Below are 19,512 nucleotides of genomic sequence, written 5' to 3'. Positions count from 1 at the left end.
GAAAAACCCCACCACACCAAAACAAGAAGTCCATACAGTAACTGTACACAGCATTATCTCCTTCCTTTAGAAAACATTACTAAATGTCTTCTGTAACTCTGTGCACCTCAGAAGCATTTATTAGTACCTCTTCTTCTCAAAAAAGCAAATATATTTTGTATCACAGCGCTTGTTGATGAGTAACTCAGCAAAACAACTTTGACTCCCGAGAAACATTCCCACGACGGTAAGAAATCCATTAAGATGTTTCCAAATTACCTTCTGCCTTACAGCTTCAAGTTTTATCATTCACAGAATTCTATAACTTGAAATTTTCAAGGAAAGGTCTCTCCCTGCAACAGACAAGGTGGGACAGTGCTTCCTTCTACACCCACTGCCACAGGAGACGTCTGGGGCCTCCTCCGGCTTGTTCATGTCTGAGCAGCACAGGGAGCAACTTGAAAACAACTGATTCAGTTCACTATCGATTTTATTCTATTATTGTTGATGCAGGAGCTTTCACAGGATGGAGATGCTAGTAGAGAAAAAGCAGTAACAGGGAGTAACAAGCCAACAATAAAGAAAGAGAAAATGATCTTTGACATTGATCTGTAACATACACAGTCTGGTAGGAACAGACTCAAATCAAACAGGCATAAAATGTGAGCCCCTGGACAGCCCTTCAACTCCTGCTCAAAGAAATATTAAACTACATATAAAACTATTTAGCCAAAAGCTTTATTTCTACAGGCTGCCTTTGGTAGACTAACCATTTTCAACCCTACAAAACACCTGACCTTCTGTGGGGCTGATACCACAATCTGTGCTGTGAATGACCCAAGCAAATGGTGACATTTGTTTCTCCAGCGCCGGTACAACTGAATCTCAAAGCACAGGCCAAAGAAACCAAATCAACCTCCTTTCACCAGAAAAGCAGTGCCATGTGAGCTTTGCCCTAATTTTCTCCTTTGTCTCAGAGTAGCAATTATGAGATGAAAAGGGGGAAAACACAGCTCAGGTTTATCTACAGAGACCCAAACACAAAGGCTCCATCTTTTATTAGGAATGATGAATTTGCAAAAATGGGAGAAATATGAAGAGGAAAGCAAACCTCTGTTTTCCTTCATGGGGGATCATTAAGCACCTCACAACAGAGGGGACTGAAGGACTTAGTGAATAATAATAATAATAATTATAAATAAATAAACACCAAGGTCCCAAAAGGGAATGGCCTGGATAGGTTAAACACCACCACTGACTGTCACTGGATTATGTCTCCAATCAGCCTTCTACACCCAAAGCTGAACGTTATAATGGTCCAATATACAATATTAGGCATTACTACCACAGATGCTAAATTAAAAAAGCTGCCCAACTCTGTAGTGCTCTTACCATGAAACCAAAGTTTTTGTAACAAATCACAGATTTCATACACAAACACATCACAACCCACAGTAAATAGCCCCATGACAGAGTGGGATTACTCCCCACAGAGCATCCCAAGAGCTTTATTTGCCTCATGAAAAGGGATTCCACTATGATTCTAAACATTCTTTGACAACCCCATTTAGATATATTTCCACACTTCAAAAACTGAGCTGCTCTTTGTTTTCATTGTTACTTATTTCTTGCTAAATAGTAACACTTATCTTTTCATAGACTATTAACCCATCAGTGTTGTGTTGCTGAAATAAATCAACAACAAAGTTAAAAATGTCCATCCACTGCCCAAAAGCAGCACCCACAGCTCCTTTACGATGCTGAAGCTACAGAAAACAAAGAATGTAACATTTTACCCCTGCAGAGAAGTCTAGGAAACTACCACTTGGATTTTAAACTCAAGTATTTTTAATTAGTATTTCTTCTATTATAAAAAGACTAAGAACTCGTATCTGCAACACACTGAACCACTGACATAAAAAGCATCTTTTGCCCTGTATTCCAAAACATTTCCTAATTGTCTGCTGACCAGGTGACACAGGACAGGCTACAAACAGAGGCAGCAGAGTTTAAGGACAAACTCAGCCTGCAGTCACAAGCCTGACTACGCCTAATCCAGATATAGCAACACCAGCTTAAATCAACTCAGTGAGCTGTTGCTAGAAGCAGTGTAACCACAGCAGCAGGGCCTCAGCACAGCCTTGCTGTGTTTCTCAAGCAGTTTGTTCAGCACTGGTGAATTCCTGCTGCTGTGTGAAAGCTGAACTGGCCAAAGGCAAGCGGGACAGTCATAGAGAAATCTCAGATGTAACTGCAGTTCCAACTGTAAACTGCTTCCAAGCCACAGAGTGTCTCGTGCTTCCCCTGCCCTCAGCGTTGTTAAAATAATAAACCCACTTCTGACCAAAAATATAAAATCGTTTCTGCAGGGACAGTGAGATTTTTCTCAGTTCCCATTTACTTCGTGTTAGTGATCAAAAGTGAGTGTCACAAGATCAAAGTCACCTTTCCTGTTTCACCAGTCCATGAAAATGCCATGTAGAAGTTGGATCAGCTGAACTCTACAAACTCACTTGTATCTCATCAACAGAGAAAACCAACTAGTTCATAAACCATGGGTAGAACTGTTGACCAATACAAAAAAAATTAAGATTAAAATCAGCATATCCTCCTAGTTAGCAATCTATATCTACATTTGTACAAATCTTAAGTTATCCCCATACAATGAAAGACTGGTGGCTTAGGAAGCCAGACAACAAAAGAGATAAACAAGTGCCAAATATCTGTTTTCAGGAAAAGAAAAAACTTCCATATGTATTACAAGCTCCCTGAGAACAACTTCAGCATTAAGATGAAAAATCTCTATTTTGGCTGCTTTGTTACAAAATGTGAGACCCCAAAACTAATAAAAGTTTGGTCAATACCTTCTTTAGTTAAATCAAGAGCCAAACAATAGCAAAAGAAAACTCTTCTACACAGCTTTATGAATAAACTCATTAAGTTTTATACACTGGAAAATAACTGAAACATTTTAAGTTCTGTAAAAGAAACAAACTGAAGAAATGCCACGGAGAAAATACTGTTTGTGCTTTCTTCTGAGCAAGCTTGTTTATAAATACTTGCTCTTCCCACTCAGTATTGTACATAATCAGCCTTTTCTTCCAAACCATGCTCTTCCTGTCCACTACAGCAGCTTGGGAATTTGTACCCGCAACTTTGAGAGCTTTTATAGCCATTGAAGAAAAAAGTTCCTGAGAGCACTGTGTGATCTGTAAAAATACCTTCAGAAACAATACTACCATGCCCTAGATTTAACACCTGCTAATAATGTGCTTTGAAGTATGAAAAGATGTTTTACACCATAATACTGTACCCCTGTGCAGACCCTGACCTTGCAATTTGAGTAAAAATTAAGAATATAACAGAGAAACTCAGTTGTGTTCTACAGAAATCAAACAGGAAAGCAGACAGCACCTGACCAAACAGCCAATTGTATGAGAAACATAAGCAAGTTCTGAGAAGATTTACATGTAATTAGAGAGGCAGCATGACAAAAGGCTAAAAAAGGGTGGGGAAGACATGAGACATGAAATGAGCAAGCAGAGATTAAATGAAATGACAGGCTATGAAAAAAAAATCGCAAATAAATAATTGTTTTTTTTAAAAGTTCCCCACACAACTACACAAACCCCCAGGATGGGGTCAAAATTACTGGGTGAAGACAAAGTGAAGCCCTGTGACAAAACCACAAAGGAGTGTAAGGGAATTCTGCAGTTAGAACAATTCTACAATATCACTGAGTCACTGAAAGTTGATGAGACAGCAAAAATATCTCCACTGCACAGGGAAGAATAATAAAAAACAACAACAAAAAGAGATACTAATTTAGACAAGGGGCACAAGCTAACACTGCCAAGGCAGAAACACAGAAGAACACGATCCTAAATAATTCTGTTCTCTAATAAAAGCAAACTTTCACATCTGTACACAAACTACATGATTTTCTGTTGAAACTAATCCATCTGCAGATGAATCAAAGTTTGCCAAGCAACACCAACCACGTTTAGAAATCCACCAATTCTATTTGATGAATGGCATCTTCAACAAGGGACAAGGGTCACCTTAGAAAGCAGGTCAAGCAATCTGATGCAATGCTTTGATTTAAAAGAATTACCAGCACAAAGTTGTCTGCAAGGAATGATTGTGTCTGTACTAACACAATTTGCATAGAATTCATCCTTCCAAACACGCATATCAAAACAAAATTGCATTTTACATGGAAATAATCTCATCATATCACTCCCAGAGTGCAAAAGGCATTCTCCCATTCCCTTATCTCCTGTTTATTCAAAATGTTTGTACTGGTGGAACTGAGGGAGCAGCTTTCTCCCTCACCACAGTGGTTACCAGGAAGGAGGAGAAGCCTCTGCCAATATCTGCACTAGTTTTGTATATCAGAGATAACTGATATTTTATTCTGACCATTGGACAAGTTTTTATATTTGATTCTTTTGCCACTCTGGTATCTTCACTTTGGGAGACCAGATTTCAACAAGAAGAGCAAAAAGCCTGAAACATCTAACAAAGTTGTTTGGGCAAGACCTGACAAACATGAAAATCCCTACTATTTTTAAGGGAAAACTATCCATGTTGGACTAGCAACACAGGTCTCTCGTGCATTTAGTGATCCACTTTGCTCCAACACTGCTCCCAACACCACCACAGGGCTTGGACATGAAGGGGAAGTTGGACTGCGAGTCTCCCCAAGTGCAGGAGACAACTAGACTGAGTTATCCATCTCCCTTTTTAGCAACTGCAATAAAACATCAGACATAATCCCAAGGTAGCAAATATGGCTTACACACTTCAGACAAACTCTACAGATTTCAAGGTGCAAACTCCAGTAAAGACCCATGGAAGCAAAGCAGGACAAAACCTAAAATTAACTGATGAACAGGAGGAAGAATTCAGAGTGCCTGAAATAAGGCTACCCCCTGAAATGAAAGTACTGCAATTATTTCATAAATCTTTCTGGAATTGCTTCACAGATTACAGGTTTAATTAAGAAAAACATTATATTGAAGAGATGTTAAGCTTCTACAGATACAGCTATGTACTTAAAACATGAAGAGTCCCAGGAGTCCTGGTGGAATGTCTGCCTTCAGATTTCACAGTGTTTAAGTTCATTACAAAATTACTTGATTTAAATTTTAAGAGGATGCCATCTGTTTTGGAGACATGCTACACACCACACAGAACATAAAATGAAAACAAGTAGATCTACTATTGATTCTGTTCATTGAACAGGCCATAAAAAGTATCAGAACTTAGTACAAGGGAGTACTTCCCTCTCTTCTACTATTGGCTCTCTGACAGCAGAAATTAAAAAAAATATAAATCAGTATATTTAGGATGCAAATAATTCATGTTCAGCTGAACTGATTTTAAGGCAATGCCCTCAGAATACAGAAGGAAAGAACCAGAGGACAATCCCTGAGGGATTTAAGTAACATGTAACAAGAGATATGAGTCACTTGTATTACCTTTGCCCCCCCAATTACTGTTCACTTAGATTACACTCCCACAGAGACCTGCTAGGAGGAAACAGGTGTTTTAAAGTGAAATAACTTGCCAACTTTAATAACTGTTTCTTCTCTTTTGTGCCTTGTTCTAGAGCTCACAGAGGATGAAGATACACTCCAAGACACAGTAATTTCCCTAGGCTGTCAAAAGCAAAATTAAAGTTTCATCCAAAACAAGTTAATTCCTTTTCTATTCTGGTCTATCAATGGGATCTCCAGAATAATTTGGAAAGTGAAAAGGCAGAGAAAATGAAGAGCACTCAGCAATCACACATCCAATTCAAACCCCTGGCAAGGCAGCAAACTTTGCAGCATGCTCTTCCACAGCCTCAATGCAAGATGTATCCAAACAGGAACATTGTGGACTACACGGAATACACCACTTCCCAGATCAAAGGCCCACCTCTGCCACCAGGGAGCACAGCACTTATCCCAGGCAGGAGAGGCCCCAGCGTGGTTCCCTTCCCCCAGGCTGTGAAAGAGCAGCAGCGGGGAGCGAGCGCCGGGAGCCCGCCCAGGACGGCCTGTCCCGCTCCTGGCAGCGGCACAGCACAGGGAACACGGACACGCATCCAAGGGATCCTCTCCAGCAGCCAGTGTGGCTGGAGCTGCACAGAGAGCTGATGGATTGCAGCCCTGGGGGAGAAAGGAGACAGAGGAGACTCATCTCTTCCCTCGGATATCTCTGTTCTTTGGGCTGGAAGGCAAAGCCTACTACTCCCTCCACCTTTTTTATGCCATTGTTCTGTATTAAACCTTCCCTTCTCTAGCACAGCGTAACTGTAGATCTATACACTGGGTACAACCAAGGATACCTGGAATACACAGCTACACAGAAGGGGTGCACAAGCTAAAAATCTTGTTAAGGACTGCCTGTAAAACACAATTCCCAGAGTTCCCACACCAACAGATAAGAAACCCCAAACCTGTTGCCATTTGATATTTTAGTTTTTGTTCAGGAATTACTATTTCGTTATTTATGATATTTAAGATTGCTTCTTAACCAGGAGTGCTTAAGGGTAGCAAAATGGCTTTTAATTCTTTCAGAAAATACCTCTGAAAATTGCTGGGATGAAAAGCACTGAACTCCCACTAACAGGGAGTTGAGCCGTGCTGAGGTTCCACAGGGATCTCATCCCAGTGCGGAGCAGGAGGTGCTGCCACACCACGTCCTAACCTAACCTTGTCCTTGGTCTACACCAAAAGGGGTAAGCCAGCTCTGCTGCTCCCACACATTGCTGTGATCCCACACAGGGTGGTGAAGTAGATCACTAATCTAACCACAAAATTAATGCTGCAGATAAGGCAGAATAAGATGTGTGATGTGACTGGTAGGGAGGGGAGCCATTCCTTTAAGCAGCTGCACTCAGGTACCAGGCAGAAGAACATACCTCACTTAATTCCACTCTTGCTTCAAATATTCTCTGAATTTTAAATTTATTTTTCTACGTCGTGTGCTTTATTTTAATACTATTTTGATGCAATTCATTTTAGCCTCGTGATTTTGCACACTGTTGCTATTTTCACCATCCACACGGTGCAGATTAATATGGGAAATTCCAAACAATGACAACAGATTTACACAGTAAAATCCCCTGTGCACCAATGCAGGCTGGTTTCTCACATGCTTCTGGCAAGCAGACATTAAAGCCATAAGCAAGTGCTAGAACCTTTATGGGTGTTTCTGAATGAGCAATCAATTTTAAAACTTGAGATGCTACAGCAGGGTGAATTTACTGAACACTGTGCCTTGCTGTAAACAGTGTGCTCCTGTCAGGAAAACACTGGCAAACACTCTTCCTGGGGGAGCGTCCGGTTCCCTTTCACCTGATAACTCATGGAAAATTAAAAAGCTCTCACGTTTTATCTTCAGTACAATTTGACCTCATGTTACCTTTCACTTTAATTAAAAATATATTGAAGGGCTCCAAAGAGGAAAAACTGGTATTTCCCACAAGCACAGAAGGCGCTTTTCCATTTTCACTCGCTGATTGTTGTCAGCCTAAATTAAGTCTTTGCTCTCCTTGAGGAGCCACAGAAACTGTCAGACATTAGAACTTCATCTACTTCAGTAGTGAGTGTTCATCTCTTCTACTGCTTGCAAATTACTACGGCTACTGCCAGGAACAACAAAGATTAGGACTTAGTTATGGAAACACACAGCTGAAGAACACGTTAAAGAACTATCTGTAATCATCAAGGGACTAATTCTGATCTCTGCTGATAAATATTCGGCTGACTCCAACAGAACACAGCTGTACCACAGAACAGAAAAGGTTTTCACTCCAAAATTTTCTAGAAAGTACATTTCTTAATATAGTTGTCTAAAACCAAACTCAAGCACCTTTCATTTTCTTTTATTTTCAAGGCAAAAACTGACGACAGAACAAAAAAGTACAAGATTACAACATTCTTCATTGAAGAATTAGCTTTCACAGAGCAGAGCAGAAAACAATGCACACAAAGAAACTGAAAGCCAGTAAAAAAGTAAAGTAGATGGTGTTTTCATTCACTTTCCCTCTTCCATTTGAAAATTTACTTAGTCACCTTTAGCTGGTAAGAATAAACTGGTTATTTACTGAACTATTCCACTTATATGCTTCTGCAGTGCACCAATATCTAAATTTTTTCCTTATTAATTTTTTATTCTCCGTATAATTTAACTTATGCACATACTCAAAATTTCTTATAAATCTCAAGTCTTATTAAAAGCAGAATGGTCACCCCAGATATTGACTTTCCTATAAAGTGCACAGCAACTACAAAGGTCTCCAAGTCTTACAAACACAAACTACCAAATAAATATCAGCCAAGTCTTCCTAGTTGAGCAGTACTAACTAAACATCTACAATTTAGTTACCTTTTTTTTTCTATTATGCAGGAAAATCACTGGCTCAGGCAAGCACACTAAACTTATGCCACAATATATGCAGACTTGGTATCTTCCTGCTGATACATATTTTACAGGACACTTTACCCCAAAGTTTATTTCTCTAGTCCAGATAATATTTTACCAATATTCTGTGTAATTATTACATTGATCTTTGTAAAAAAATTTGTTAACACCCTTTGTACCAGATTTTCTTGAGTTTCGTGCACTTTTTAATGCGATTGACAATTTTCTGAACAATATTTCCTGCGTAACTGAACTGTAAAACACAATTGTTCAGAACTGTAATCACAATTGTAATCACTTTGGGTACAGCAACTGTTTTCCCAGCCCACATCTGCCTCATTTCTGTAGAAATTTCAGAGTGCCATGATTTCAGTAACCATACTCTTGTAATTCCATTTTGAATCTTTAAACTTCAATTCAAGGCCATTCACATTAACCTTAGAATTGCAAACAATCTCAAGTGGCTGGCACAAAAAGCCCACAGAGGAGGAAGGTATCCGACTTCTCTCCCAAGTTACAACCACAAAGCCCTAAGAGCATTTGTAGCCCTCTGCCCTACCAAAGGCAACTGAAGCTGCTTTTTAGCAGACTCACCACAGATCATCAATAGCAGATAGGCATTGTCTGTATCAAAATACCTCCCCAAAACCACTGACAGAGTTCAGATCTGCCTTTAACATGACTGAACATTTTGCTGAACTTTAGACAGTCGTACTGACTTCTACTCTAACAATTCTGGGGATTGTTCTTAGCTTTTATTTATTTCCGTTTCAGATCAAATTTGACAGAACAGTTCACCAAGTTTCAAGAGTGATGCTGGGCACTGTGGAATTCTGCAGGAATTCCACACCACAGTTCAGAGCGATCTGATTCAACAGATATTCCACAGAAAAATAACCCATCAGGCAAAGGTGTGATACCATTCCATAGTACTCTGGAGTTGATGCAGACAGAATACAGGAATATTAAAGAGATGACACTTCCTCAATAAACCTGCATAACATAAGTCCAGGAGTCAACATTTTTTAAAAGTATTATGAAATAAATGAAGCACATTTAAGAGTCTTCCTGAACTTGCAGCAAGTTAAAATTACTCTCTCTATAAGAGGCTACCCATAGAAAAATTACCACGAGTACTATAAAATTAGTGTTTGAATAATTGCATATATGAATACATCAGTTCTTCCATAAGCAAACTAAATTCCTCATATCTACTAATACAGGACACCAGTGTTGCTCGAGGTATCCCCAGTTTGTGCAGAATAATCGAATACAGCACTTCTTGTGTGTAACTCCTCTGGTAAGTGTAACTATCACTGTTAAATGACCTGGTTACCTCAGAGGAGCAGCACACCACACTGAGATAATACTGTCAGATCTTCACTGTATCAAGCAATAAAGCTGGGAAACCAGATTAGGAAAGTGCACCCTGTGCAGCTACTTCTGGATCTGTATTGACATTGTATCCCTACACCTGCCAGCTTAGGCACTGTCCTGCAAAACCCACAGCCCTCACTCAGCTCTCCCAGCAGCACCACTGGGATCAGGTAAATCACAATTCTGTTACTAATTCGTTCCAAAATCAGAAACAAAAGCCACCCAAACTGGCTTCTACACACAGACACATGCTGAGCTTGGGCTGCCGAGGTGTACCCTCCCTCAGTGACCTCAGACACAGGCATTGGGTGTTTGTGCATCATCACACTCCCTTCCCACTCCCAAACCAAGCCTCACCAGCTGTAGCCATCTTGGAAATCTTGTAATTGTCTTCAAGCAGTTTTATTTCTAAAACTGATCATCAGAAACATGATTAACTGTATTAACTGCTACAGCATAAACAGTGGGGTGGTTTTCTGTGCACAGTGACATGAACTGGTTGAAAAAATAGTACCAGGCTGTGTGCTTACACAAACAGCTGTGGATAGCACCAGGGAAGGGAGATGTACTTACAAACTGAAGTCTGAATGCACAAACAGCTACATTTGTGGTAACACAGCCCAATTACCCTGAGAAGTTACTGCTGTGATCAGTTTGCCTTTTGTCTTTCCTTACATGAGTATTGTACAGAGAGACTAAAGTTTATTAGGATCAGTTCATCACACACATTTTATAATGGCAGTTAAAGTCTGACCTTTACACCATAAACCCCACTCCCAACAGATATGAAGTGGCAGCACTTAAAATAAAACACTACAACAGTGTGTTTCCCAAAGGAGCAAGTGATTTCATCAGTATCACAACTGGTTCCTGTGAAGTACTACTGCTACACATCTGATACATATACAAATTTGGTTTTATAATATAGGTAAAGGAGCAAGGAAGTTAAACCAGCTTTGACAAAGATACATCACTGGCTTTTCAGCCCAGATCCCTCTCCTTTGCAGGCATCAGTGGATTATGAGACAGAACACAGTGTCAGTGGAATGGGAATTAGTGGGGAATCATTCCAGACACTTAGTGGAATGGAGTTAGTGAGGAATAATAGTGGGAAACAACACAAGGAAGTTTACTCATATCTCTTGCTTCACTAAGAACATGGTAATGGAAGAGGCTTATACTAAAAAAGGCACAACACTTCTTCCAAAAAAATATTATCCTGCTTATTATGGCAGAAACTTGAGAATTGTTTTATTTCATCGTTTAAAAAAACAATAGGGAATTATATTCTCCAAACAGGTACTAAGATCTCCATGTAACTATTTGTCTCCAAATCAGAAAAAATACTAGCATACACATGTTGAGCAAGAAAATTGCCAGTTAAATAAAATCAGAGAACATACTTTAGAGAAGAAAGTAGACATTTAAGCATGTAAAACATGCTGAAGGATATATGGATAAAAAATCTATACATCTGTAACATGAGAAAGGATATTTACACAAGCGTTCAGAGTACATGGTTAAAACACTTAAACTGAGAATGCAAACTTACTCTTGTACAAGTTCATGGCTACTGTATCTTCACTCAGATCTCTCCTACAGCTGACAAACTATTTCACTCCTGCAACAACCTAATATAAAAGTTAAACTGATTCAAAAAGCATTAAAAATGTGGTAAGACAAGAGTTCACTGCTACACAAAGTACATGAATCGGAAAAGGGTTAAAAGTGTTTTTTACCATTATCTTTGGTAGAACTACAGTTATGTAACTTACATTTACAGTTATGTAATTTACCAAAGGCAAATTGTCCCTGATCCACCTGACTGACCGATGGGGAGGGAAGATCAGCAGACACTGTAAATTCAACTTGAGCAAAGACACACAGCCCAGTCTGCCATGGCAGAGCTGGGCAGCTGCAGGCTCAGGGGAGCATCAGCCCCACCCTGCAGAGCTCCTCCAAGTGCCACTGCAGCCAGTTCCAAATGATGGTGCCCAGAGCCAGCGCTGGGGCAGAGGGGCAGCTGAGCACCTGTCAGACCGTGCTGTGACCACATCCAAGGGAACAGACCCCTCTGCCTGGCACTCCTGAGCCAACACCTGCAGGAGTGTGTCTGATTTGGGCTCACACAACACCAAAGAGAGCAGGCAGGCAGGGGAGCAGAAGGCCACTGAGCTGGTTACAGAGCTGGAGCACACAACTCCAGCAGGAAGTGTCTGCTTCTGGAAAACAGGCCATGGAGGGGCAATCGAACTCCTTTCACCACTGAAGGGCTCGGTGCATACAGGGAAGATGAAAGATTCCTTTCTGAGGTGCACAAGAGAGGGGTAAGAGGCACCAGGATGCTCCAAAGGAAACGTTCTTCCCAGTGCAGTGAAACAGGGAGCCAAACTGAGGCTATGGAATTGCCATCACTGGAGACCTCCAGAAATGCTGCACAAAGCCCTAAGCAATTTGAACCAGCTTTGGAACCAGCTCCCCCTGAGCACAGGGTCTGCCTGGATCACCTCCAGAAGCCCCTTCCAACTATTCTATGATGACAGGGTCGATGTCTCTATTTGCTCTGCAATCACATGTATTAAACTTGACTCAAGAAACTTTGCAGAAAAACACTTCAGTTGGTCCTCAAAGAAGCAAGCAAAAAGACAACTTCCTTCTGTCTTCAGGCTCAGATGAGGCTCAAATTAACATTTCAGATCTTCCAGTGGAACTCTGAGGAAACAATTTCACTACATGAAGAAATAAAACCAGGATGTATTTTAATGGTTGTCTATGTTGTATTCAAGGCAAGAACTGGTGTAACTGCATCACATCCTACCCAGGCCAGGATCTCAACTTAAGCCTAAAAGTATTTTACAGTTAATCACTTCTGCCTATATACTGTATTTCTTCAGATTTTGGTACTTCACCACTTATTTCTGGATTCCTTCACTGTCAGTAAGCATCTGTATTATATTTTCCACTACAGTAAGCCATGAAAACTGCACTTTATAGGTTCCCTGCCCTAGGGCAGGAGTGGGGGAAATGCAGAGAAAACCAACATGAAATTTTTGATTGCTTTTGTTTTCTAAGTTTTATTTTCCACTTTAGAAAATCCTAATTTTCCTTTCCAGTCCAACAAATTGGATTTTCTTGGTGAAGTACCTAAATAAATAGTTTAAAAACATTTTTGCTATTGAAGGGGTAGAGTGATTCTAAAACCAAGAAAATTTCCTAAGAGGTAAGAGAAAATATATTTTAAATACAGGACAACATCACAATTGATAAATCACTTTCACATCTATTTTTAAGAATTCTTCAGAAACAAAAAAAACTTCACTGCTGCATTTCACTTTTAGCATTGCTGTGCTGTGACTTCCATCCTATCTCTTAAAACCATTTCTACTTCAGAAAAAAGTAGATAAGTGGCTTTCTTATGCAAAGCACAAAAACATATCCTGTTTTTAAAGGTCTTTCAGATAGAGTATTAAGACTAACAAATTTCCTCTCTCTTCACTTTCCTCAGTTTTGCAAGTCACACTGATCTGTTACAGACTAGAGACAAGGAGGTTATAACAATCCTCTCTGACTATACTTGATCTCACTGAGGAAATTCCATGGCAGTATCTCAATAAAAAGTCAGGTCAATTAAAGAGTGTGTCAGTCCTCTGAAAAAAAAAAAGTCCTAATACTCAAGACAAGTTTAGAAAAGGTTGAACCATAAACTTTATACTTCACCTAAGGCTAAGTCTTACCATAGCAACTATTGAGAAAGAAAAATATTTTGAAGCAGTCAAGCAATCAGACTTTTGCTTCTGTCACCTCCAATATAGGAAGTTTAGACTGGCTTTTGTAAATGTAGGCCATAATCTCACAAGCAATGAAGTGAATGGTTAACTTTGCACAGGAGCAAAGCTCCAACTTCAAAAAGATGAAGTTAATGCACGTGACTGTACCATCAGGATTTTACTGCCCAGCACCGATAACACAACTAAACTTACACTGATAATACAACCAAAATTAGCAGCGTTTTTATTCCACTCCTTCCTTGGAAATGAGAAGACCTTTAATGACAATAAAGACACATTCTGGGAGCCTTATCAGAACTGCAGTGGCTTTAATATCTCTCATCCTTTGTTCCTCCCCTTCACCACCTCTTCAGCTGCGCTGGAGTCTGACATCCCAGTTCCCAGGGACAGAACAGGCCGGATCCATGAACTGAACCTTGTCAAAGAGAGCCCCAACTGGGAGCAATTTCCTGCTCCAGGTTCCCAGGCAGCCCCAGAAAGAGCTGAACCAGATCGAGTGAAACAGTAACACACAGGCTGCGCCAGCCCAGGCTGCTGCCAAGAGAAATCCCAGGAAGATCAGAGCCTCACCTAAACCTGCACCTACCTGTTCCCAACTCCCTCAGATGAATAAGCACTTTGGAGCAAGTGGGGGCAGGGAGGTACCACACGACCTTGCATGAGCCCGTGCTTCCCATCTGTTGAACAAGCTACATGTGTCACCATCGTGCTTTGAAGAGAACCTTAAGAGTCATTTTAATTGGCTTTATTAGTATCTCTTCAAACTAAGTTTACTAATTGTTGACAAGAGCTGCTGCAACTGTGTCCAGAAGAGGTATAGAGGGTGAGAACATTTAACCCAGGATGTAATTGCAGTATATCCTTTAAAAATCAGTATTCATCACGAAGTTAAAAAGCTGGCAGAACCCCCATGAACACTATAAAACTGTCCTATAAATAATAACTCAAAGCAAAAATACTTCACATTTCACTTATCCTGATTTGCCTCACTTCCATGGTATTCTTTGGTTGTTACTTTAGGAACAGGCTGTGACTGAGTAAGATCCATTGTTTTTCAATAATCAAGTCTGCAAACCATCGGTGCAATTACCTCTGACTTAACCAGCCTCTTTTTTTTTTTTAAGCTATACTCTGAACTTTGTAAAAATCCTAATAAATGTAAACTATTATTTTAACTTCTCATGCCAAGGTATCTATTTATTACTGGGTTAGATTTCTATTAAACAAAGTTACTCTTGCATAAGAGGAAATAAAGAATATCTAGCTCATTTTAAATTTATATGTATTTGGTAGGTTTCTATATTCAAGAACACTTTTACAGCAGTCAAGCTGTACCAGCTTAAAATTATGTTAAGTTCTTAAAATGCACATTACCAATCTTTACATGAATGAATCCCATGAGATTTCAGTTTTTACTCATTTTTTCCTGATATATCTATACATAACACAGCAGTGAAAACACAAGCATGCTTGATAAAAAAATACAGACTTTGGTAGACAATGGGAAGCAAATTTAACATTATAGAACAATATTTCCACATCTGTCTCCAGATTATATTAGATACCTCTGATGTTCATATCTAACATTTTTTAAAAAACAATTTAATTCAACTGAAAGGTTCAAGAATGCTGAAAAGAGCTACAGACCTAAAAAAAAAAAAGCCCAAGGAAAACCTGGAAACATAGAGGGCAGGGTCTGTATAGTTTCAGATGACAGATTCCAGTTCAGGTTTAAGTTTGTAAAAATAAAAAATAATAAAAAAATAAATGTAGATTTCCTAAGTGAAAATAAAAAATCATTCTCCAAATTTCAGATAGGTAATAATTTTCCCCAAGAACTTACCCCAATAAAATAACTTTTTAAAATAACTTTGGAATATACGTAATAGTGGCAGAAACAATAAAAACAACCTGAAGAAATATCTCAGAACAGGATATTTTAAACATATTTTAGTATGGGCTTACTGTGGCGTGTTTTTTCTGTATAATAAGCACTACCCCAAAATATTAAGCATTACAGCTGTGTATGTCTGCTGAGCCTGAGCCTTCTATTCAAAGAGCAAAGTACATTTCAGAACTTGTTTTTCTTTCTAAACCATTAATCCAAGCAGAACTTGCAAGCTACCAAAAAAAAAAAAAAAAGAAAAAGAAAAACATCAAAACCTACAAACCTCTCACAAGTTGAAGGGACTCTAGAAACCCAAACAAAGCCTCTGTGGTCACTGCTTGCTCACAAAACACTCGTAAAAGCACATCCCTCCTGCTGGAGCCGTAGTCTGGCACTAGGCCTCAAAAACAAGGAGACAGCCTGGGAGCCAGAAAGTGAGCAAAGCTACAGCAACGCAGCCGGGGAAGCCTTTCCCCTTCCTGCCAAATAGTGATCCACGAGGAAGTCACCCAGCACCAGCGCTCATCCCTGACCAGGAGCGCGGCTCCTTCCTGCTGCCTCACACCTCCGGACGGCAGGGAACAAAGTCCGGGAAAAGGGAAACTCCCGTGCGAGCTGAACAGCGAGGGGAATTCAGGCGAGTTCCCACGCACCTCCTCTGCAGGAAGCACCTCCCGGTTCTCCTCACCAAGAACACTCAGACACAATCACAGCACGGTTACAGAGCCCACAGAGAAATACTCTGAGCCACTGATATCTTTATGGAAATGACACAATTAGATACTGCAAACACAGTTATTACAACAGTTTACAACAGAAATTACAACAGGGTGAACTTGCCATTTAAAAAACCTGATCTCACGTAAAATGAAGAAAAAGCAACAGGTTTTTACCGTGCTGAGCAGGATCAGTAAGACCTGACAGATACCCCTGGGCAAAGCCTATAAAAGAAGTCTCCCCCCGTTAGTTAAAACTACCAGCAAACAAAACTAATCAGCCCAAAATTATGGGTACTAAGGAAAGCTTGTTTAGCTCACTGAAGCAACCCACAGGCAAAAAGAGAATCCTGGTAGAATCTCACTGACTTAAAGTGCAGAATTGTTATAAGCCACAACTGAGGACCACCAAAACAGTCACACACTTACATCGTCTCTCCAGTCTTAGCCACATGACAAAGAAACTGATCCAGTATTGGACACACTTCCTTCTTCCCTCTCTTCTCAAAATCTGTTGGCATGAGAAGGACACAAAAGAAATGGTAAAAGAAGACGGGACAGAACAACAATTCACAATAGTTAGCTATTTGCTTTAGCTATCAGTACAGTTCCCACACAAACACTGTCGCACTCTCACAACGCTCCGGCTGCTCCCAAGAGCTCCACCAGCTTTCCCAGCCCTGTAAAACACTTAATATTTTTCCAGCGGAGAAACCGCATGCACCGGAGTATCAGAAGTTGATTTGCAACTTCTTTTGAGCAGCTACAGCACAGAAAGAGGCCGATTTCCTCAGGCTGAGCCCAGCACAGGGTGGGCTAGAGAGGGAGAAGGGGACAGGTCCGGGCAGGGCCAGGATGCGGGGAAGGGGCCGGGACAAGGGGGAGAAGGGGCCTGGATGCGGGGGGAAAGGGCAGGAACACAGGGGAAGGGGGAGGGATGCGGGGGAGAAAGGGCAGGAACGCGGGGGAAGGGGCCGGGACGCGGGGGAAGGGGCGGGCAGGCCGGGTAGCCCCGGGCCCGGAGCCGGGGGCCACTGACGGCCCACACTCAGCCCTGAGGGTCGCTGGGCAGCGGCACCGGGGGCTCCGTCCTCCCCTTCCCCATAGCGACCCCCGCGCTCTCCCCGCTCCGTGGGACCCCTCACAGCGAGCAGCCCCCTCCCCACGGCGCGGGGACCCCGGCGGGGGTCGGGAGGGAGGGACCCGCCGCCCTCAGCGCGGGGCGCTCCCCCCACAGGGTCTGAGGAACCCCTCGTCTCCCCCGAGCGCGGGGACACCGCTCCCCAACACCCCGCCGCCGGCCCCCGCCCGCCACCTTTCAGCGCCTCCTGCAGCCTCTCGACGTCCATGGTCCGCCCGGGCGATTCCCCCGCGGCTCCGCGCGGCTCCCCCGCCCCAGCCCCGCGCAGACCGGGCCGCGCTCGCAGCGAGACCCCGCGCTCAGCGACGCTCCAACATGGCGCCCGCGCCGTGCCCGTGCGCGGCCCCGCGGCCCCGCCCGCCGGGGGCGGGGACAGGGGGCGGGGCCAACGGGCGGGGCGGGGCCGAGTGAGGGGCGGTGGCAGCGCGAGGGGCGGGGCCGCCCCGAGGGGAGGTGGTGGCGCGTGAGGGGGCGTGGCCGCGCGGCCGTGAGGGAGGAGGCGGGAAAGGCGCGGGAAAGGCTCCGCTCCGCCCCGCCCGACCGACAGCCAGGGAGGCTCTGGGGGAGGCTCTGCCCTTCTTCTCCTCTTGGCCGCGGGTTATCGCTCTACCCATGCCGCCTCAGCCAGGCAGATCCTCGGGGAAGGGGATGGGAACGCAGAGCCTCCCCCGCGCCAGCCTCTCAGGGAGCTCCTGTGCCTTCCTCCCCCCTCAGGGTGAGGGTGAATACGCCTCCCCCACGCTTACCAACCAAATCCCTGTTTCTGCAGGGACGTGCCTGTCTCCCTTTTATTGTTCAAGATCACAGAATATCTCGAGCTGGAAGGGACAGAGAAGGATCATCCAGTCCAACTCCTGGCCCTGCACACCCCAGCAATCCCACCCTGTCCCTGAGAGCGTTGTCCAAACGCTCCCTGAGCTCTGTCAGCCTTGGAGCTGTGCCCACTGCCCTGGGGAGCCTGTTCAGTGCCCGACCACCCTCTGGGGAAAGAACCTTTGCCCAATATTTAATCTAAACCTCCCCTGACACAGCTCCAGCCGTTTCCTGGGGCCCTGTCACGGAGCTGCCCCTCTGGAGGACATCACAGACCCCGATGGGGTCTGACCTGTCTCCTCCAGGCTGAACAGACCAAGTGCCCTCAGAGACTCCAGCCCAGCTCTCTTAACTAACTGGAAAAGATTTCAATTCACAGCAAATAATCTTTTCCTTCCATTTTCAAAGGTGAAACATTTAAATAGAATCCTAGAATACAAAAAGCTTGTAGGTAAGTTTCATCACCGATTTGTTGTGTGATCTCGGGCAAAGGGGTGAGGCAATCACACCTCCAGCTTCTTCATTAATGAAACAGAAATGATAATTACTCCTTGTAAGGTATTTGACACACCTTGTAATAACAACATACACAGAGAGGATGATTTCATTTTGTGTCAGTTCCCAACCTGCTTGTATTCACTGAGATCCAACAATGAGAAAAATCACCTTCTTGGGGAAGATGTGGTGGTTTAAACACTTAACTAAAGAATAACGAGAAACTGTTTTACAATCCAGATTTTGTTTTTCTTCTTGTGTTAAACTCACACAAAGCCCTATTCGCATTTACATTTTAGATTTCTTTTAAGCTTCTGCAAAACATATCTTTTGAGAGTGATAGGTTGTCCAACCCCTGGGCATGGATTAATAATTAAAATTATGGGGGGGTGTTGGACCAGCAGATACTTCTGCTCCCAGTAATGCAGCTTAGATTAGGTATCTAGAGGTCCCTGACTCAACTTTTCATTCACTGATATGTGACAGCAATTTGTAAGGTATTTCCACCCAGTTTGAACCAAAATTGATTGTTGTGCTTTGAAAAAATCTGTAGCCATTGAATACAGCATCAAGCGAGACGCAGCGGAATCCAGTGAGAACAATAAGAAAATGAGAACAATCATGTTTTAAGTCCCACTTAGGTCTTCAGAAAATATTGTACATCGATACACATCAAAGGATTTACAAAAGGAATATAGGGAATTGTTTGGTTTTAATTTACAGCTGCAGAAATTTGAGTATGGTGCAATAAAATGACCCTAAAAGTTGTGTCTCTGCTTTCCATTCAGAATTGAAGTTTTTTGTTTTTTTCTTTGAAGTATATCACAGCCACTTCGAGACAAATTATGTCCCTCCTCTAATAAAATGACTAAAAATCTTTGATGTGCTTTTAAAAAC

General features: G+C 42.2%; 1 protein-coding gene across 1 annotated transcript in view; it reads right to left on the bottom strand.

The window, feature by feature from the left end:
• The window catches only part of PPP4R2 (protein phosphatase 4 regulatory subunit 2), a 28,333-nt gene extending 10,725 nt beyond the window's left edge, over positions 1-17,608 (bottom strand). The window contains exons 1-2 of the mRNA XM_027700937.1: positions 17,482-17,608; positions 16,596-16,677 (exon numbers count right to left, since the gene is read on the bottom strand). Of these exons, the coding sequence (XP_027556738.1) occupies positions 16,596-16,677; positions 17,482-17,515 (116 nt within the window). The 5' untranslated portion in view covers positions 17,516-17,608. The remainder of the gene's footprint in view (positions 1-16,595; positions 16,678-17,481) is intronic.
• Between the last annotated feature and the right edge of the window lie 1,904 nt (positions 17,609-19,512).

Source organism: Neopelma chrysocephalum, unplaced genomic scaffold, assembly GCF_003984885.1.
Source record: "Neopelma chrysocephalum unplaced genomic scaffold, ASM398488v2 Primary Assembly neopelma1_147, whole genome shotgun sequence".
Taxonomy (NCBI): domain Eukaryota; kingdom Metazoa; phylum Chordata; class Aves; order Passeriformes; family Pipridae; genus Neopelma; species Neopelma chrysocephalum.
This window is presented reverse-complemented; position numbering and strand designations above follow the sequence as displayed.